Here is a 22,073-nt window from a genome sequence, read left to right as displayed (position 1 = left end):
CATTTTTTTCCTTCCTAAACTACCCTTATTAATTTTTCATATTTCCATTATTGTCCTTGTATTTATTTATTTTTAAAATGAAAAAGGAGCAGACCCTTCGTCGGTCTGGCAAAGGGCGACGGCCGCCGACGAGCCGAGATCTGCGCGGCGCGACCGTCGGCTAAAAGGTCGCCCAAGGTCGGGCGACCTCGGTGAGGGTCGCTCGACCCCGGGGCCGCGCGACCCGGGCGGCCGCCGCCCGGGTCTCGCGGCCGTAGGCGAGGGTCGCGCGACCGCCGCCCGGGTCGCCCGAGGTCGGGTGACCTCCGACAGCCCCTACTGGGTCGCCCGAGGTCGGGCGACCTCGGCGGCCCTCAACCGGGTCACGCGACCCTCGCCGGAGGTCGCCCGACCTCGGGCAACCTCGGTAGACGGCGCGTCGGCGCCCAGATTTGGCTCGCCGAGGTCGCTCGACCTCGAGCGACCTCGGCCCGACGGTCGCCGGCGCCAGATCGCTCGCCGTGGCCGCTTGACCCTTCGCCGGCCGGCGAAGGGTTTAGCTGATTTTTCAAGAAAAAAGAAAAAAAGAAAAAAAAAAAAAAAATATATATATATACCAAACACATTATATCCATCAAAAGCTCCTTGCAAATGTTTTCTTACCAAACACACATTCAACTCAAAATTCATTTGCAAATTTTTTTTTACCAAACACTATTGCATTTTTCCCAAGTAGCTTTGGGCTTTCAAAGCATTTACATTATAGGTAATTTTAAACCAAAATTAGTTAGTATGGATAATTTTGAATTTTGTGCGAAAGTCGACCGTTGGTTTTTTCCATATGGTTTTACCGATCGGCAAATTATAAAACACTTTTTTTGGGTCAAAAAACTAAAAAATATTTCCCTGCACGTACCAAACAAAAGAGAGAAACTTCAGGCATAGAAAAGAGGGGGGAAGACAATCAACCGGTCCGTTTCAGAAAATTGACAAGAGCGAGTGCAACGTTCCAGAGGTCGAATTGCCATGGCGGGAACGCTTCAAACCCTAATCCTCTCCCCCGCAACCTCCGCGACGGTCCGGCTCCGTCCCCGGAACGCGCGGTTCTCCTCGCATGGCGATCGTCTCTCCGTTCGCCCCGTCAACATCGGTCCGCACCGCTCGATTTCGCCACCCGTTAGAGCCTCCGGCGCATCGCCGGGTCAGGTCAGTTCGGCTCTTTGCTCGGACCGGTTCGCCGTAACTGGGAGCTCCGTGCGCGCGTTCTGAGAAGTCAATGAGAATGCACGACGGGATTGAGGGAGAAACGTTTCGAGAATGCATTACGTTCTGCATTCAGTTAGAAGTGGTGTTTTAGGTTCCGCATTGTGGAATTTATACAGGAAATGACTGTTGGATATTATGTCTGTAAAGGATGTGTAGAATGGGTTGGAGCCCCTTTTTAAAATTTATAGATAAAGATTTTTTGGATGTTTTCAGGTAGGTGGAAATGATTATGCTCCCAAAATTCCTGGGAAGGTAAAGGCGGGCAACCCATTCTCAAAGTTTGTTGCGGATAATTTTCTTCCGTTAGGTAATGATGTCCGTTTGATGGCATGTATCTTGGTTGGTGCAAAGATTGCAAATGCACAGGCTTGACCGCAGTTTACATTGGGATGTCATTAGCAATCTCTTTAGTTTCTTGTTAGAGGTGGAGCTTCCACTTGTCATATTCATAGACCATTCCCTCCGATATGGAGGCCAGTGATTATGTAAGCTTCGCCTGTAACGTCGCTATGGGCTTGGCAACTATCCATGATCTTGAGCCTGACCCATTCATCACAGTAATTTAAGGCATAGCTAAATTTAGAGAGCTTTGACAGCTTGAACCAAGATTGTTTTCCTGTTAGTGATCTCGTTTTCTGCTATAAATTCCTTTCTTGAGAGTCAATAATGATTTTAGTCTGACAACAGTACCTTGGATTTCTATCTACATGAAATGTTTGCAGTGATGATATATTAATGCAATTTCATCTCATGTAACAGCTCTTATAGGTGGAGTTGCCCTAGGACTTGCAAATCCTACTCCTGGTTGCCTTGCAGATAGATACTATTTATCGAAATTCAGTACCTTTGGGATCTTTATTATATCAGGTTTGGAAGTCAACCTTTATTCTCATTACATATTATTCTTTTTTTTTCTGTGATGCCATCTGTATGTAAAGCATCCTCCGTGCTCTAGGATTGACATTGCGGAGTGGAGAAATTGGTGCGGCTGCAGAGGCATGGCCCGTCGGAATGTTTGGGCTTGTATGACTCCAAGTTTCTTTTGCAGGCTTGTGCATATTGTATGTTGATTGTAAACATTGTGAGATTTTTGATATCGTATATCATTTATCGTAGTATAAAATGTACTTTTTCAGAACACATCAATTTGTTTTATTTGACATAGATATTATGCGGCTGTGATTGCAGCCATCTTATGTGACCTGCATCTTTCCAAGCTCTTTTAATTTGCATATGAGATACAGCTACAGCATGCATTAGGAAGGGAATTTTAGTCTGGCTGTTACCTCATTCTTGACTAGTCTCCACTGACTCTACTTGCTTGACAGCTGACCTAAATTGAATATAGTTTTTGTGCTATAGTGAGTTTTAACTGTTATGCATCTTCACTATGCAGGGATCAATTCTATTGTTCAGTCCATATTTTTCAAAGTTAATTTTGCAAATCCAGCTTCAGCCTCAAGAATTTGTTACGGGTTGGGCATTGATCACTCTCTCTCTCTCTCTGTGAATTGATTTGTGGACAATCTATACCATATTAATATGTATGTATCTCATTTCATGTTGTGCCAGGAAAACTTTTTTCCTAGCCCATTTACTGGAATATTATAGATCCATCATCAATATCTGCTCATACATTCAATATCAAGTTACGGATGTGCAAACTTTTGCACACTTTTAAATGCACATAGATGTTTGTTATCTCTCTTTTGGGCTACATTTCTGTCATGCCTTTCCTTTCCTGTATTTGAAACTGTCTCTGCTGCACCTCTTGGTATTAAGCAAATTAAGATGACATTGATTCGACTGATTAAAAAAGAAATCGAATTTGGCTTTTGTTGGGGACTTTATGCTGTACATGATTGTCAAAAAGCGAGAGTTATGTTTGCTTTGACTTACTATTATTATACTTCAGAGCTTATAATCAATTTAAAGAGAATTTCTCTTCAATGCTACAGTGATCTGTTTTGATCCTGCAGGATTGGCACTATTTAGCTGTATGCCTACTACATTATCAAGTGGAGTGGCTCTTACTCAGGCATGCCTACTATTCTTTACTTTCAAAGTTGCTGTTGATGATAATTTTGCCATTAATGGAAGGTTGTGACTGCAGCTTGCTGGAGGGAATTCTGCTCTTGCTCTTGCAATGACAGTGATATCAAATCTATTGGGGATTCTACTTGTAAGTTATAATATTGTTTTTGTCAGTATACTGTCAGATCATATCTATAGATTCTCAGAAGAAGAGAGTTGGGCAAGATGTTACCTGATCTTTCTATTACTTGGCATCTTTTTCTCTGCTTTTTATGATTTTTTTTCTTTTTTTTCTTCAAGAGCTGCATTGATGCAACTTCTTCATGTTATTGAAAATACCCAGAAGATTTTCTTTGGTTTTTACTTGAATGAAGATTTGTGGTGCTCCTCATGCTTTATACTTTGTTGCAATCAATAAGTGTGATTTTTTTTTAACAATAATTTTGCAGCACTAGTTCCTGAGAGATGGCTGCTCGTCTTGAATTTTGTATGTAATTTACTTTTGTAGAGCAAGCTTGGTCCTGCTTTTTAGATATGAAACTTACGTATTTTCACATGCATGGCCATGGATGCATGATAATTCTCTGAATACTTAGAAGTATCTATTTGCTTTTTTTTTTTTTTATTTAACATGATCGCGTATTTTCGACTTAAATTCAACACTGTTATACCTGTACAACAATCTGATGGCATTAGTATCTTTCTAGGTGCCATTTTCTATCTCCAAGTTCATTGCTGATGGAGTTGGAGTCACTGTTCCGACTAAGCAATTGTTCAAAAGTCTAGTTCTCACACTTCTTATTCCATTAATACTGGGGAAGGTATATGATCCTTGCAAATTTTTTTTTATATGCAGAGTTTGTTGATGCCTTTATTATTGGAACTAGTATATTACCCCATGAATATAGATCAGGTCCAAACAGGCTGTCAAAAGCTGAAGATCTTCCTGGTTACTGATTACCTGAAAATATACCAATTAGCAATAGAAAAAAGAGGGCTAACGCTTAATTTTTTAGCTGGGAGTACTTAATGCTTGATGTTCTGTTTCCAATCAAAAGATGTAATCTTTAAGTTTGCTGCCATAAAACAAAGTGTTGGATGTTGAAAAAATTAATATCTTCTCTAAGTAGTACTTGCATATATTTCTGGTAATTTGCTACCTAACAGTATATAAATCAATTGGATGATAAGTTTTTTATTCAAGAGCGCTGGCAGTTACCAGATAGGCAGATACCTGTTTGGCTCTTAAATGATCTCTTCATGATTTGCTTATCGATATTACTACTATTTGTACTTTGAAAGTATCCCTTTGGGCGAAGAGTTCAAAGGGAATAACAGTTTCTTCAATTTGACTGGAAGTATGGTCAATGGAATGTGTCATCTAATTATGTCACCTTTAAGTTTATCTATCTTATCTTTGTGGCGTTGATGAGTTACTTGTTGCACTCTTCCCTTTAATCCTACCTTTTGATTACCATTAAGCTTTTTCTCCTGCTACATGTTTCTTTCTGGAAGTCTTCATGCAGCAATATGAAGATTCTGTATTTGTTTCATTACTTTTTCATGAAATGACAGGAAATGGTTATTATCTTTCAATAATTTGATTGCTTTTTATTTAACAATCTAACATCATGCTTTCTTTGGCCCTACAGATATTGCGAGAATCCTTCAGAGGTATGTGTCAACAATCATTGTTTATAGTTATTCTAGAGAATATGGTGAACTTGGTAAATTTTGAGAAACTGTCAGTTTATAAGCTGAATTGAGTCTGTCAGTTTATAAGCTGAATTGAGTCACTTCACTTGTCATAGGGAAAAATTGCCTATGAATAATGCTGAGATCTGAATAAATATGTGTGGATAAAGTACCTCGCATTTACTACAATGCTGAATAAAAGTTATATCTCAGGCTTGGCAGATTTTGTTGATAACAACCGGAAGCTTTTCTCAAGGATCAGTGCGGTTTTTCTCAGTTTAGTAAGAACCCTTAATTTTCCTTGCTTTAATTTTCTGATAACAACAAGTAGAAAGTGTGGTTTCTCAGTTTACTTAAGGATCTAAAGGGCCATAACTCTTTTTTGGGTGAATATTAGAAACAAAAGAACGCATCATGGTCCATGTCTAGACTGTGGTTACTAAAAGCTTTACAAGCATGTGATATATCTGAAATTTTCGGATACTACATAAGGTATCTGGCTTTGTTCCTTTAATTTGGCTATACTAGCTTCTTTATTTCAGCTGTTTCATATCTCTAATTATGAGAAACAGAGACAGGGAAAAAACAATGTGATCGTGAGCTCATTTTTTCCAAAAATAAGTATATTGGAAGTCCTAAAACTTGTCACGAATGTGCAATTGAATCCTAAAACTTGTCAAAAAAGTGCAATTGAATCCTAAAACTTTCAAAAAGTATAATCAAGTCCTAAAACCTATTAAGTTGGTGCAATCAAGTCCTAAAACCTGTTAAGTTGGTGCAATCAAGTCCTAAAACTTATTAGCATTTTTTGTTTAAGTTGGACGGAGTTAATGAAAGAACTTGATTGCACTTTTTAAAATTTTTAGGACTCAATTTCATTTTTGGAAAGTTGTAGGACTCAAGTACATTTTCGTGATAAGTTTTAGAACTTTCGGTATAATTATTCCTATCTTCTATCAATAAGACTAAGATGAATTTCTACAGCTTGTACTAACTGAGGCCAGTTATGTATTCAGCTAATATCTACTTTTAAGTTATGTACCTAGAGCTAAATCTGCATGAGATCGACTGTAAGCCATGTTTTAAGGGATCTCTCAACAGGGTTGATTCATGTTGTGATCTAGGGAGATTCTGAGCGAGACAGCTTAAATTGATAGGTGGAAGGAGACCAAGGGATTCCAACTTACTCTTAGAGGTGGTGTTCCAGCATAACAAATACAACCAAAAGTTTTTTGGGAAAGAATAAAAGTTGATGATCCCTGTAAAACATTATTAGGTGTGTGGAAATTGAGATATCTAGTTACTATCTGATTGATTAAGTAGGCAGTGGTTAAGAGAACATCACTCTAATACCAAGCTGGGACATGATGGGCAAACATAAGAAACCTAGCGACCTCCAACAAATGTCTATTTTTTCTTTCGATGACACTATTTTGTGCAGTACTACCAACGCAACTGGTTTGATGAATATTGTTATCATCAAAGAGATACCGTTGGAACTGATCTTCAGTGTGCTCTGTGCCATTGAACTAAGTAAGAACCATTCTGTGAAAGATTTGAAAACAGTGAAAAACGTCACTCTTATATTTCAACAAATAAGCCCAAGTTGTATGACAATGAGAATTGATAAAAGTGACAAACCATTGATAACAGGGAATAGAGGTACGCCAGGAAGAACCCACACATCAGTATGAATTGCATGAAAAGGGAAACGACTTTTATTATTTGAATGTGGATATGTTGGATGAGTTTGTTTAGCCAAAATGCACGCTTCACAAAAAAACATATTTATACAAGCAGAAATGAGACTAGGAAAATCTTTTTCTAAAGTTCCTAAAGGGGGATGACTTAATCTATAGTGCTAATGATGAATATCTGTCAATGCCAAATTAACTGAATGAGGCATAGAAGATGAAGTAGAAGCAGAATTCCCACTACCCTCGAGTAGATAAAGACCGCAATCTGATCTGCCATATTTAATCTCCTTCTTCGTTACCAGATCCCGGAAAACACAATAAGAAGGAAAAAAGGGTTACTTTAAAGTTTAAGCCTCTAGTCAGAATACTAGTAGAAAGTAGATTAGTAGAGAATGATGGAATATATAAAACAAAAGACAAGGGTTATCCAGCAATGGAAGAGAGGGTTCCACCAGCTATGTGAACCTTGCCTTTGCCGGAAATAGGGGTGTATTGATGAAAGAGACTACAACCTGCCATGTGATTTGTAACCCCTGTATCAATGATCCATGGGCTGAAAACAATAGATGATTTGTAACCCCCTAAAGAGAATACTTGAAGTGGCTAGGTTTGTAGCAAAAGGGGAAGACGAATTGGCAACTGTGGAGGAGGCAACAGCAGAAGAAGCTTTCCATAGATGTCGAAATGCCTGAAGTTCTTGGGATAAACCTATATTAGTATTAGGTGCAACAGGAACAGTTTCAGGATGGTTTGCCTTTTTCTTTTTCCCTTTCTTTGTGCCCTTTTTGCCTCAAAATTTGCAGGTTTTAAACTTTCAGCAGGTAGCCTTAGTGTGATATGGCTATGACAATTGTGAGATTTTGTGGGACCACTGCGAACTATTCTAAAAGCTTAAGCTGTTAGGTGAAGGCGTGGTTTATTATTCAAATATTCTAACACTCCTCCTCACACGTAAGCTAGTCTTTAGCTTAGCCTAAAGGGTGGAAATATGTAATTGGGGAGGCAAATAGGGGCTTGGAAAGATTTAAATTCATGATCTCCTGTTTAGATTCCATGTGAGATTTTGTGGGACCATTACCAATGATTCTAAAAGGTTAAGCTATAAGATGAAAGCGTGATTTATTATATAAATTTTCTAATAACAATAATCATACTTCACAACCTCCTTAGAGGTATTATCAAATTGACAGAAGGAATCAACTTTGGCAATAGTGTCAGCACTAGTTTGTAGAGCAGAAAGATCAACAATAGAGGGATGGAGCATTGCCGTCTTGTGCCTTTCTTCAGAGTTAACTAGGGCATAGGACTGTTCCAGAGTAGGGAATGGAGATCAGCTGAGGACTCGAACATGTATCTGATCATTTCAATATTCAATCTTGCTAAGAAATCATAAACTCTGATTTTGTCCATATGCTTCTTGTAGGCAATAACGTTTGCAGCATTGGTTGGTTGATAGTTGGCATAATTATCTAGCTCTTACCAGAAATTCCGAAGCGCAGTATAATTTTGAATTATAGTCATCTCCTTCCAAGTGGTGTCATGAACCCTTTTTCAAAGTTCATACACCTGTGCATCATTCCTGATTTAATCATAGTTACCCCTTGCAGCCAACTAAATCCAAGCCGAAGTATCAAGAAGCAAATATCTTTTTGCAATATGTGGCTGCATCTAGTTAAAGCAAATATGACATTACCAAAGAGTCATTCAAGATTCACTTGTCCTGAGTAGTACCTCATGTAGATGGCTACACAGAAATGTCATTGATATGTCCTGTAACCCATGGCTAGAAAAGCCAAAAGTTGGATTGAAGTCCTCTGGTAGTAGGCTGAAGTTGTCCTCCAAAAAATCAGCCAAATCAGAAAAGGGAAGGCATGTTTTTTGAAAACCTGAAAAAAGTCGAAAATTTTGATTTTTCCTAAAGAATCTATAAAAAGAATATGGTGGTCCATGCATTACAGTTCTTTGCTCTTCACAAATGAGAGAATTGTAGACCTGTGGCAAGGCAGAAACAATCTCAAACTAAAAGATCCTAGAAATTGCAAAATAGGTTGAACCACCTATCTCAGATTGCTAAGAAGTTTTAGTTTATCTCATATAGGTGAAGTTTAGTGCAGACTCTAGATTCAAAGAATCACCTCATAAGTGCGGCCCTACACTAAAAGAGAGCTAAGGAGAAGTTGAGAAGGAACTGCAGTGGGAGAGGGCGAGGGCGAGGAGAGAGAGAGAAAAGAAAGGTTTCGTAGAGAAGAGATTGGGAAGAGGTTCTCAATTCCGCCCTCACTCTGGTAACCATGTTAAGAGACAAAAAATTGACGAAATGCTTAGTTAGATCAATGTGACGCCAAGCTATTATATATAATAAAGCCAAAAGGCCAAAACTACAATACCATCCTTATTGCCGCCATACATAACATAATAAAGGAAATAGACAAATATGCCTCCATCAGCCAAATTCTCAACACGTTAAAATGGCTAGTAAGATGTACAATTGGTGTTAGGAAGTGAAGCTATCCGTTTTCTTGTTAGAGAAGAGATAGAGCTCTATGAGGGTTTTGTTGCTAGTCTAAAAGACCAACTGGAATTGTCAAATAGGAAACTTACCTGTTTAGGTTTTTCAAGGCCACTGATTTTGTGCTCTGTAAATTATGTGATATAACTAGAGAATGATTTTCTGGTCAAATGGTTGATAAATTATGCAAATCTGTTTTTGCAAAGTGCCTTTAGCTACCATGGTATGTTGTGCTTACTCTTGCGGGGCAAAAGATTGGTCGTATGATCTAGTGATTTGGTGTATGGAGGTTGTCGGTGATGAGGATGCCAACTATTTTAGTTGATCTCGTGCATGTGATTCAGTGATGACATACTGCTTTTCCTACCCTTCCAGGCTCTTTCTTTTACCTTTTTAACTACTCAGAAGCACTCTAGTTGATCTGCAGTAATGAGCAAAGATATATAGCGATTTGCTGAAAGACAGCAGTTTCTAATGTTAAATGTTGGCAGCAAAGAGACATGGTGGCAGATTAGATGGATATGATATGTTAAAAGCCCTGTCTAGTGCTGTGCTTGATAAATTTGTGGATCTTAGGTGGGCACCGAAATGGCCATTTACCAGATTTCATGCTTTTGTTGGAGGACAATAATGTTTCCTCGATGACTTTGTTGAACATGATATTGTCTTAAAGTGAAGGTCCTTGTTCATGAGTCAGTCCCAGTTTGGATGTATCTCACCAGATGTTCTTTTGCAGGTACCATGGATACAGGTGAGCAGGTCAAGGTCACTTTTGCTGATGGTCCAACCAGCTATGTTTCTTGTTGCAATTGGGACGGGAACGTATGAACTTCATTCTTGTCCAATATGTCTTTTACAACTTTTGTATAATGCTAAATATCCAGCTATTTACCACTTTGCAATAATATCAGAATTTCCAGATTAATGAGTGGAGTTACTATGGAGTGGGTACCGTTAAAGTATCTATAGTAAGATTACCTTTTTAAGATGATAAACTTGCTGCTTTTTACATGTGAAACTACTTTTTTACATTGTCAAAGTGCAAACATGTATCTACCAGTGGCCTGATATCACTGTAGTACTTTTCTGATTAGCCAATCTTGAATTTGTTCCCTTTTTCTCTGCTCTTAAGTTTCTCCAAAGAGTGTAGCTGAGTACCCATTGATATGTCAATATTTGAAAACATTCTAGTTCTTTTTTAGATGACATAACATATATGCTATCTGAACATAGATTACTAACCAAAAAATGTTCATATGATTACCTTGCTTTCCATCTTCTCTAGATTTTGCAATTGATGTGTCTCTGTCTGAAGTTCATTGGTCTGGCCACCATAATAGGAAGCCAAACCATCACAGTTGTCTCCTGGTGGCTGCTTATATATGCCAAGTTCACTAGTGTAATTTTCAGTAAGGTTCATTATTGTGATTTAACGGCATTGAGATATGACACAACTGTTATATGTGAATGCAGAGTTCTTCATCTCATCCTATTAGCATCTAACGCTTTTGCTATACAATGTCTCTCAACTGTCACTGGTGGTAGTCAATCTGTTTTTGCAAAGAAAGAAAATGCAAATGCTGCTCTTCTCGTGGCAAGCCAGGTAATATATTGTGTGTATTTAGTTAACATCTTTTCTTGTGCAGTCTGAGTAGCCCAAGTCAAAAGCAAGAGAGTAATACACACTCAATCTGAGTTAAGGAAATAGAGGAACTATACAAGTGTGTTAGATGCAGAGATAGAATATCTTTGAGATTATATAAGTTTCTTACATACAAAGTCTAATGTTCGATATTTAGGAAATTCTGGGATTTTATTTTGTGCCAATTATTTTCTATTCTTGTTGAGAATGTGACATTGCTATGCCACCATTATTTATTCCTTTAAAAGATGATAGCTTCGGTTAGAATAAATTTACCATTTGGTATCATCATTCTGCACCAGTTCCAACTCTGCAGAGACACGAGAAAAGCTAAAAACAACAAAGGAAAAGGAAAAAAGAAAGAAAGAAGGAAAGTCCCATGGCATTTGATTGGACACTATAAAACCATATGGACATCCTCTAGCAGTGGCAGCCATTTTGCTGAATCTTTGAACAAAATCCCATGGCGTTTGGTTGGAGATTATTCCTGTCGGATGCATGCTTATAAGAAATCGGAACTACAAATGGCATGAATTTTGTGGCAAGTTGGAGGAAAATGTCCATCAGGACGAGTGTCTTGGTCTGTTTAACCTTGAGTTTTGATTGTTCACTTAAGGAATCGGCTATTAGTAACCTGTACCCCTGTAATTTTTTTTAAGGAACACAGTGCGTATACTTTTCGTGTTAGGATTTGAATTTGTAAGCTGGATAATGCAAGGGTTACTTCCTCAAGGATGACACTACTGAAGCTTTGACCACACTTTGCAGAAAACTTTACCAGTATTGGTGGCTGTCGTTGAGCAGCTTGGTGGTGCATTTGGTGAATCTGGTCTGCTGGTTCTTCCTTGTGTTGCAGCACATTTAATTCAGGTAAAGTTTTTCATTGCTTCTATCTGTCACATGTTTGGAAAATTGGTTTCCTCACTTCTCTATCATGTAGATTATAATGGACTCCTTCCTCGTAAATTTCTGGCTGCGAAAGGATGCTGCTTCTGACAGTCTGAAGGTAGCTTGATGCTCAAGCATGTGCTTTCACCAGATTCTTTCTGTATGTTGTATATTAATCTGCCTTTTGCAGATGTAAGTGTTGATTACTGCGTTGTAAATAAATTTTTTAGATTGATAGGGCAGTCGCACTCAGATAGGTAAGGATTTTGATGCGGTGGTAATCTGTGCTCATACTCTTCTTGTGTCATTATAAACAGCATACTGAGTCAAATTCGGTGGATGCTGGCATGCGTGGCGATTATCTTTTGTTGTGCTTTTGGATGAAAATTCACAATTACGCTTCCGTTAGGCAAACAAAACAAAATGGATTACCCCGAAAACCTGTAACGAAGTAGTTGCTGCTGGAGGAAGCTTCATATGTGGCGGTACTAGAAAGTGCCTCTTTAGAACTTTAATTGGTTATGTTACTCTGCTAACGGTCAGGGATCATCGTACCTAAACATTAAATCGGGAAGCTAATATCACCACTTTGGGTCTACAGATTACATCTTTTGGAAAAGCATTTTCCTCATTCAAGTTAATGATTTTCTCTTTGAAATAATTGGAGAATTTTAAAAAAAAATATGACCAGGTATTGGCATTTGGACCAAAAATCCTACACTTGAGCACGGAAATAGCAATGTTGGTTCTCGAGTCCCGATAGTCAAGACAAGGTATCTTGATCGCTAGGCTTGGGTCCATCAAGGTCGGGCTTGGGACCTTGATGCTCAGGCTTGGCCCTTGGCATCTGCGAGTCCATCAAGGCCTTGCTTGAACCCTTGGTGTCTGTACCTAATTCTTTGGCAACCTAAATCGGGTCTTTAGAGGTCATGCTCCGGTCCTCAACACTCGAGCAAAAGTCCCCACCCTTAGGCTCGAGTCCACAAAGACCATGCATGTCCTCAATACTCGGGCTTGGATTCTTGATTAATGAAATGTTTGCTCTTATAAAAATATATTTTTAATAAAAATTGAAATTTGAATTAATTTTTTGTTTTTTTTAAATCAAATCATTATTATTTCTGTCTTTTCTTCTCTTTTATTTTTCTTTTTATTTTTCTTTTCTTTTTATTTTTTCTTTTTTTCTCTATCCTTCTTCCTCCTATGGTTGCGTGTCTTGATGATGGTTGGCAACTTGGTGACCTACCATGACATGGGCCGGCGAGCTTAGGGCTCGCCAAATCCAAGGGAGCTCGCGGCTCAGCCAATCTTTAGCGAGCTTGAGCTCGGTCAATCCTAAAGAGAATGGGCTTGCCAAATCCGAGCAAGCTCAGGCTCGTGGCTAGCCCGATCTCGGTGAGCTTGAGCCACGAGCTCACCCATGGCTATTGCTGGTCATTGTTGAGGCCTAGCAAATGGTGGAGGGAGAAACAAAGAGAAAAAGAAAGAAAAATTTTAAAAATTAAAAATTAAAATATTCTAATTTTTTTTTTAGCATTGTATAAAGTCATGATCTTAAAATTATTTTCCAAATGAGATCCAAACACCAAAAACGTTTTCTGTCACATGTCAACAAATAAGGAAAAATAACCATTTTCCTAGTATATGATTTTCTAAATAGTATGTTCCTTTATCATGTACCTCCAAACAAACGCATCCTTCATATGCAAGAGAATGGACTTGCGGTTGGTGATGCATAGTTTGAGCAGCTTAATAGTGATAACTCTTGAACTAAAATCAAAATAGGGTGAAAAAAGGTCCTAGGAATCAGTTATGGATTGCTAGCTCATTTATAAAGCATAAGTGTTTTGCAATGTGAAGTGTATTTATAGAAGCTCCGTTGAAGAAAAACAGGAGAAAAATTCAAGTAAAAGCATAAAGTAGACTTTATTTTAAATAAAAATCTAAAGTGGCTATGTCAATCTAAAAAAAAGACCTGACTTAACCAACTGGCCAAGGGCATTTTCATTATTTACTTTTTTTTTTTCCTTTTTCCTTTTTTTCTTTCCATAACAAAGACAAACTGAAAAAGAGGAACAAAAAAGCTAAAACTTAAAGAAGAAGAAGAAGAACAACAACAACCACCTCAAGCCATCTGCATGTGGTCATCTAGGAAGTATCGGACATTTTTCGAGAGCTTTCATGTTATGTTAGATACTCCGACACTTGGTTAACAAGTATCTGAAAATCCGACATTTGGTCAATTTTTCGACACTCTTCGACATGTGAGTCGGGAATTCGGACATGCAAGTTCGGAATTTCAACAAGTGATTCCGATAAGCACAAAGTTAATTTTAAATTTTTTTAATAAATGATAGGTCAAAATATAAATTTATAAAAATAATAAAAAATAATAAATGGAGAAAGAAGAAATGCCCAATTTTCTCTTCTCTTCTAACTTTCATCTTCCATGACACACAATTTACTTCCATTTTTTTTTTTTACAACATGCTTTAACACGCAAGACCAAAATGTGGATTATTCGTTTATTTTTTCCTCCAAGTTTATGGATTAATGGAATTGAGTTGAGTCAAATTAATAATATTAATATTGAATTAATTTGTAAATTCATTTTCAAATTTTAATTTAATAATTGATAAATAAATAGTGAATTAATATTGTAAATGCATTTTAGAAAGACCAAAATGTGGATTATTCGTTTATTTTTTTAGTTTATGGATTAATGGAATTAGTTATTTTCAAATTAATTATTATTATTATTATTATTATTATTTTATTATTATTATTATTATTATTATTATTTGTGAATTTTAATTTAATAATCATAAAAATGATAATTTATCATGTATATATAAAGATATGCATTCAATATACATATAACATGTTGAAATTCTCTATTTTTTAAAGAATGACGTGTTGACTTATCAAGTCGTTTCATGTGTCATGTGTCGATGTTTTTTTAAAGGTGATCATTGCCTTTTTTTTACAACATGCTTTAACACGAAAGACCAAAATGTGGATTATTCGTTTATTTTTTCCTCCAAGTTTATGGATTAATGGAATTGAGTTGAATTTGTCAAATTAATAATATTAATATATAGTGAATTAATATTGTAAATTCATTTTAGGCTATTATTATTATTATTATTATTATTTGTGAATTTTAATTTAATAATCATAAAAATGATAATTTATCATGTAATATATAAAGATATGCATTCAATATACATATAACATGTTGAAATTCTCTATTTTTAAAGAATGACGTGTTGGCTTATCATATCGTTCCATGTGTCGGGTGTCGATGTTGGTGCTACTTAGGTGATCATTGCCCTACCGGCCATTGTCGATCCCCTCCCTCCCCCCGACAATGAGGCGGCAACTATAGGTGTATAGGCGAAAAGTGTGGGTTTTTTCTTTTCTTTTCTTTTTTAAGTCTTGTTTTTCTTTTTCTTTTTTTTTTTAAGTTTTTCCTTTTTATGGAAAAAAAAACATAAAAATAAAAAAATAAAGGACGAAAATCTTCTTGATCAGCCAATGAGGTTGGATCATTCTTTGAAATTGATCTCATACCCTTATTTGAAAAAATGAAAACTCTTTAGGCACTTATTTAAGATGGAATCCACTTCAAATTCTCAGTTGAGAAAATGAACGCATTTCTAAGTCCGTATTTGAAATTTTCCCAAAGAATAGCTGACCAAGAATGGTGAGGCTCTAGATACCAAAACTAAATGTGGTCACAAAATGAAACCCACGATCTGTCAAATGTGAAGCAGCGGTCTTAAATCAAACTACACACCTATGAACGTCCTGATTAATTTTTGGCGAAGACTGCATTTGAGAATTCAGCAGTGGTATTTCATTGATGATGTAACTTGACTATTTGCCTCGTTGAAGATAAGGCTACAAAACAGATGAGCTTGTGATAGCAAGTCCACACTAAAAGAACACAAATTCAAAAAGAAACGGAGAGAGTGGCTTCTCAATTAATTTGAGGGCCTTCCTTTATGCCAAAAGAAAAGGTACTTTGAAGTTTACAGATGAAATAGACATGAAGCTGAAACCGTTTATTTGGGCAACCCCGTTTTAGGGTCAATAAGAGCCTGACTCTCATCTGAGAGCACAACCGGACCCCTCCCAGGTCTTGTGCAGATGAAGTAACTAACTTCACCTCTGTTCTTCTGGGCGGGAATCTTATCCTTGATCTCCGGAGGTGGTGGCAAAGCTTCTACATCATCTATCCCTTGGATTCCAGCATCTTTCAGGATTGACTTGTCACCAAGAACATAACTGCAGATAAAGAGCATCCACGTGATCAGTAATCAATTCCCAAACTTCTTTGAATATTTCACAGAGAACAATGACACGATGACACTGTAGTGTACCTGTTCATGTCGGTTTCTGGGTTGGGAGGGAAGTAGTATAGCAGTCGCTGAATCAACAGTGAAGCTGCCTTTCTATTGCGTGCGATAAGAACTGCATTTGGCCCCGCATCAAAAGTGTATGCAACCTGTCATATCTTCCAGTATTAGCCACTTTCTCACCGATTAAAGGCATTTCAACTACTATGCTGAGGAACAAATTAAAAATGCTGTATATACTTTCACTTTTCCAGACCTTTCAGTACATTGAATCTTTTCCAAAATCAACCCAATTAAAAGTGCAGCTAGAACTCTTGCTTTGTAGGTAGTACTGCATATCAGTACTGGAGGCAAAGGGATGAAATTATGAAAAGAAAAGGAATCATCTGATAAAGATGAACTATTTATCAGATCTAAAGAGGTGCCATGTCCTCTTAGAAGTATGCTATTTCAGAAACTGAAATGGCATTACAAGTCAAAATATATAACGTCATTCTGTAAAATATGAGGCACCATTCAACTTGGATTCAGAAGTACAAAATCTTGATCAAGTAATGTATTGGCTTCTGTCAAAATATATAACGCCATTCTGTAAAATATGAGGCACCATTCAACTAGATTCAGAAGTAAAAAAATTGATTAAGTAATCTTTTAAAATCTTTTATGAGATGAGCAAACTGGTTGAGCCTCATCAGTTTTTGGTACACACCAGAAAATATTCCTGTCTTCGAGTGTATGCCATGATCAGTAGGAGGAACTTCCAAGAAGCTATTTTTAGAAAGCAGTTCCAGGAAACATTTATCATGTTTTCTTTGTATTGACAAGAATGTATCCAACAAACTTTAGAATTTTGCGTGAGTTACCATGACAATGATGATGCCCATTTCCTTGTTCTTTTCTGATAAATAAATACAGACGGTTAAATTACATCAAATACTTCTACTATCTCAACATGCAAAGAGGAAGTGTCCAAGTTAATCTGCTAAGTAATCACGAATGGAATGATGATCAACAATAATGTGCCTCAACTTAAGCTAGGTGCTGCAAACCCCCAGACAGAATTTAGATACCATGATGGTAGAAAGATAAGACAATTTAAATACCTGAGGCGCTTCTTCTGAGCGATTCCATTTCTCAACACAGTTAATTATCCTGGAACATAGTACCAAATATTATTAAGTGGAAAACAACACAGAAAGTTATCACAGGGACGCTGAAGTACGGACAAACCGGTAAAAACCAGTAGTATGAACTTAAGTTATCTAGAAAATGGGTATGACTTGCCTGTGGGATGTGTCATTCATGTAGAAAATTGGAGGAGATGTATCGAGGCACACTGCATGGAACTGATTACTGTCAGCACAGGCTAGTGCTGCAAAAGATGCAAAGTCGCGATTCTGAATGGCTTCTTCCATCTTTAGAATCCGCTTGGGCACCACCTCCTATTTCATTTAAAACAGTGGAGAATGAGTTGGTGAGTGTTTACTTCAATAGCCTGCAGAAACTTCAATTGAAAGCTTCAAGCCAAAGGAATGACTAGGATGCCTGGAAAAAACACAAAATTCATTCTCAAAGAAACTACACAGGTGGAATGGCATGAGAATTCATAAATTTTTTATATGCAGCTTATGAAATTCCCCAACCATCCAACTAATGTTAAAAGCTTGAGGAATTTTCCAGATATGAACAATTATGACCACTTCATTGAAGGAGAAGAAGAGATACCTTCGCTCTATGTTGCAAAAGCAAACTTGTTTCAACACTTTCACGCATTCCTGAGGTGCTACTTGTTTCCTTTTGCCGCGAACTTACCTGACATTTCCATGCATAGACTACATAAGATTGAGGATGCACATGAATCATGAAGCAACAAAATTCATGTGTCTTCTGTAAGTGTTGGGCAAATGAAGGTTGTAGGATCATTTTAAGCTCATACTAAGCTAATGATAGGGCATATGACAAAGATATAGGGCATATGCGGAGAGCAACTGAAACCTGAATAAACAGCAATATCAAAATTGTCGAAACAAATACATAACAAGCATAAGTGACAGGTCCTCAAAAGATGCAGAACTGCATAAAAGAAAAATACAAGTAAATTAACAAGGGAAATAATCTTATCGGGGAAGATTATAATAACAAATACAGGGCGCCAAGCAGTTAAGAAAACATTGTGAATGATCACAGAAGAAAAAATTAAATAAAGATCAACTTACACTCGAAGAAGGAAAGAAACGACAAAGGTAACTCGAACTACATCAAGGCAGTAGTGACAGAGAATTCTATCTTAAACATACAAGGCTCAATCAGTCAACATGCCAAGGAAGAACAAATCCAGACCAACAATCAAATTATAGGTGATGAAACGGAAGGGGTTGCAAGTCTCAATTGAAAAAACAAGATATGATTAATAGCCTCTTGGCTGCCTTTTTTTGCCCTTTAAGGCTAAAAGCTTATTCTCTGCATCTCAAAAAATCAACTGGTGGGTCGCAAAAACATCACTAGTATAATAAAGAGGAACATACCACAGCAATGATAATAACAAGTTCATCCCAGTGTTTTTCATCTGCTAGCTGAACAGCAAGGCTGTCGCTTCCATTTTCCTCCTTAAAAATCGCAAGATATTAATAATCAGAACTGCAAAGAATAATGGCATAGCAAGCTTTAATGGATGGTAAGGCATGACTTTTGAACTACTCACTTTTCCCATTATCCACTTTACGAATCCACCATATAAGCTGCGACAAGCACTACCTGAACCTTGCCTATAATGTAGAAAAAACAGTTTGTTTAGAAATGCACCAAGCTACTGCCCAACCCACCAATTGAAACATTTGAACATGCAGACAGAAGGACACATACTACCTAGCAATAGCAGAAAGTTGACTGTGATCTTCTTGAACATTCATTAACTTTCCAAGAGCAAACACTGCAAAAAGAGATGAAATCACAAATTTTAGAACTGTCCATTATTTTCCTAATAAAAGAAAAGATGTCATAACATAATCTCAAGGCAAGGAAACAATGTCGCCAATAAAATAAATTAAGTAGGAACCATAGATTCAGCATGTGGGAATAAAAAAGTCCAGTATACATCAACTAGATATAAGTCTAAATAGCAATGATACTTCTAGAGATCCTTTCTAGTTTTGATCTGTATCATGGGCATTCTTGTACATCCTCAATGTAAAATATAAACCCATCAAAATATCTTGTTCTTTTCCTTTCCCTAGTTTTATGCACCTGACGATCTCTAAATATTACAATTACTCTGTCTTTTCTTTAGTTCTGTTATCTGCCCGCATGCTTCTTAACCTACATGATTGTCTTTTGTATGGACATTTGAGAAACTTATACCTAATTTTAATGCTATAAATTAACTGAGCATATGTATATATGCCCAACGCAAACATGCAGCAGTGCACGAATAAGCATCCACATATGGTATTTGTTAGAACAAGATTTGTGCTTTTCATTCTAGTCTGTCAGATAATAGCCATGTTGCCTCGTCTTTTGTTAGACAGTGTTCTATCCATATTCTTGCTCTTTGAAACTCCAACTCAGCAGGAGAGGTCGATACAAATCGTTTGGGCCGGTGAAGGGTTAAATTCGACTGAAGTGTAAGGTCCTGCTGCAGACCACTTTTTAGTACATCACAAAATTTGACCAGTTGGAGTATCCCATGGATGACAAAGATTGACCTACTATATTATTCATGTTCTGAGTTAATTGGGAGAAGGGGAAAAAAGCAGCAAATTGACGAAGTACTTGAAATAGGCATCATTGAACTATCCACAGTATAGGTGGAATAAACACTTCAACCTACAAGTTATATTAAAGGTAACTGAAAAAAAGATCTGTTACCTAAACAGGCCAAGCCTGCAGCTGAGGAAGCTAAACCAGCAGCAGTGGGGAAATTGTTAAAGGAAGAAATGTGGAGGTGCAGTTTCTCCCAATCTTTCTTTGAAATTTTAATTCCTTTTTCCTTATTCTCAACGTCAGTAGCACGGGCTCGAATTTCTCTCAAACAACTCTGAAATCTATCTCCAGAAAGAGATATCTCCTGAAATAACCAGAAATGTCGTTATGCGCCGTAAATGGAAAAGTTGAAGAAACATGAGAGAAATTATAAGGATAAAAGATCTGATTTTATTCGTCAACAGGATTGCCACAATTGTGTGGAAGATAAATCAATGATAACGCACTCGACTAAGTGACAAATACAGTTTTCCTAGCTATTCATTTCACATGAACAACCCAAATTCATATCAAATCTCATACTATTCATTCCGCAACAGCTCAGTCGGATCTCAGTTAAATCAAGCACGTCTCTTTTCCTCGTCAATTCTTCCTTCTGCTAGCTATAAGCCCGAACGACGCTCGTACCTACCGACCACGCCATTTCATTGACCATGCAATCTCTGACCAACGTGAATCTCACTCCCCTTCACACGGTGTCTCGGCCCACCAAACACCAAACGAAACCCCACGAAAGACACGAGCGGGCGACGAATCGTCGTACCTTGCCATTGAGCCACATGCGGTCCTGCTCGAAGGCGGGGCTGACGGCGACGGTGGTGGTGGTGCAGAGGTGCCCGGGATCCAGGGTCACGCTGATGCTGTCGTTCACGGGCAAGATGAGGGACTCGTCCCGCTTCCCCCAGTACTTGATCACCGCGATGTTCGTCGGCGTCTGCGCGGTCAACGTCAGTATCCATTCGCCCGCCATCTCCGGTGGAACGAGCGAGAGAAGAACCGGCTAGCGAGCGAGCGAGCGATCGCCGGAGCGCGCGCCGGAATCGAACGGCCGGGGGGAATTCCCGGGGAGATCGGGGGATTATTTTCTCGGGAAAGTGAGGGAAAATCAGATCTCGGAAGAGAGAATTAATGAAGGGAGGAGGAAAAGGACAGGGGAGAGAGTGCACGAGAGGAAATGGAGAGTGGTTTTGGTGTTTATATATATGCAAAGAGGGGGAAGCAGGAGAGGTGACCGTGGGGAGTGGGGCCCAGAAACGACTGTTTGAATTCGCTGTTGGAAATTGGCAATTTTTATTTTTTTTTAGATTTTTTTTTTTGTCACATATATATTATAAAATATTTTAAGAAATTTATTTTTGGGGATGGGCAGAAATTTTTGAACCACGTTAGTCTTCGTACCTAGGACTAGGATAATAAGGGGACGTCGCCAATTCCTCGATTGTCATTAGATGAGTTTTACACTTAGAGACGAAATGTTCGATTTGAGTCATTACTATTTGCTTAATTTTGAAGAAGCTCGTATTGCATTTCTTATAATATTAATGGGAGTATACCCATGTTTATTGAGCGATATAGCATGGTCGAATCCACATCATGGATGAATCGAGACTTTCAAAGGCCCAGGAATGGTGGGGGGTTTGAACTTGTGACTAGGGAGCCACAGACTGCTTAGGAGTATATCCTATCTGTCACTAGGTCGATCGTTGCAACAAGGATGATAGGGTTTAATTGAAGAGTGTCCTAAGACATTTACTAAGCAAACAATCGAGGAAAATTTGCATATTTCAAAGTAAACCTTTTTTCCCGTGTTGTGTTATGTGTAGCCACTCTCGGACAAGTTTTTCAATAAGCATGCTTCATGAGTGTCTCGAAAACACTACTTAACAACAGTTATCATTCATAAATCATATGAATGAATGTAATGAATGTCTTGTGCACTTTTTAAGTATATTTAATCCGATTTTATTAATTTCAACATACCAATTTTATTAACATCAGAATAGTCGGTGAATTAAATATCGCAAAATTTCTTTAATAGTAACAGATAATTTTGAAGCACTTGTAAATTCCAATTTATATTTTGGGAGCTGCTTGTTCAAACATAATAATAGTGGAGTCGAATTTCTTGTTGGAAATTTTCCAGTAATTGCGTGGCTTTGATAAACTCCTCATGACAAAGGGACTCCTAATTGATAGGAATAGATTGGACTATAAGGTCGGGTCCAATTCTTAAACTATGGTTT

At 37.7% G+C, this 22,073-nt stretch overlaps 2 protein-coding genes across 2 annotated transcripts; one reads left to right on the top strand and one right to left on the bottom strand.

Moving 5' to 3' along the window:
* The first annotated feature begins 919 nt into the window (after positions 1–919).
* LOC104421720 (probable sodium/metabolite cotransporter BASS4, chloroplastic) lies at positions 920–12,050 on the top strand. The gene is made up of 14 exons (XM_039303144.1): positions 920–1,185; positions 1,459–1,552; positions 2,005–2,112; positions 2,201–2,268; positions 2,642–2,720; positions 3,225–3,283; positions 3,359–3,427; positions 3,987–4,100; positions 4,932–4,953; positions 5,188–5,255; positions 9,917–10,002; positions 10,654–10,783; positions 11,591–11,692; positions 11,763–12,050. Exons 1-14 carry the CDS (start codon positions 1,006–1,008, stop codon positions 11,835–11,837), a joined length of 1,254 nt encoding a protein of 417 aa, XP_039159078.1. The 5' UTR covers positions 920–1,005; the 3' UTR covers positions 11,838–12,050.
* Positions 12,051–15,546: 3,496 nt separating this feature from the next.
* Positions 15,547–20,997, bottom strand: LOC104421719 (diphosphomevalonate decarboxylase MVD2, peroxisomal). The gene is made up of 10 exons (XM_010033775.3): positions 20,594–20,997; positions 19,936–20,134; positions 18,937–19,000; positions 18,773–18,836; positions 18,597–18,677; positions 17,797–17,883; positions 17,356–17,513; positions 17,175–17,223; positions 16,096–16,220; positions 15,547–16,000 (listed from the first exon to the last, which is right to left on the bottom strand). The coding sequence occupies exons 1-10, from the start codon at positions 20,798–20,800 to the stop codon at positions 15,778–15,780; spliced, it is 1,257 nt and encodes a 418-aa protein (XP_010032077.2). The 5' UTR covers positions 20,801–20,997; the 3' UTR covers positions 15,547–15,777.
* Positions 20,998–22,073: the final 1,076 nt, after the last annotated feature.

Source organism: Eucalyptus grandis, chromosome 10, assembly GCF_016545825.1.
Source record: "Eucalyptus grandis isolate ANBG69807.140 chromosome 10, ASM1654582v1, whole genome shotgun sequence".
Taxonomy (NCBI): domain Eukaryota; kingdom Viridiplantae; phylum Streptophyta; class Magnoliopsida; order Myrtales; family Myrtaceae; genus Eucalyptus; species Eucalyptus grandis.
Note: the sequence above shows the minus strand (reverse complement) of the source record. Positions and strands in the feature narration are given on the sequence as shown.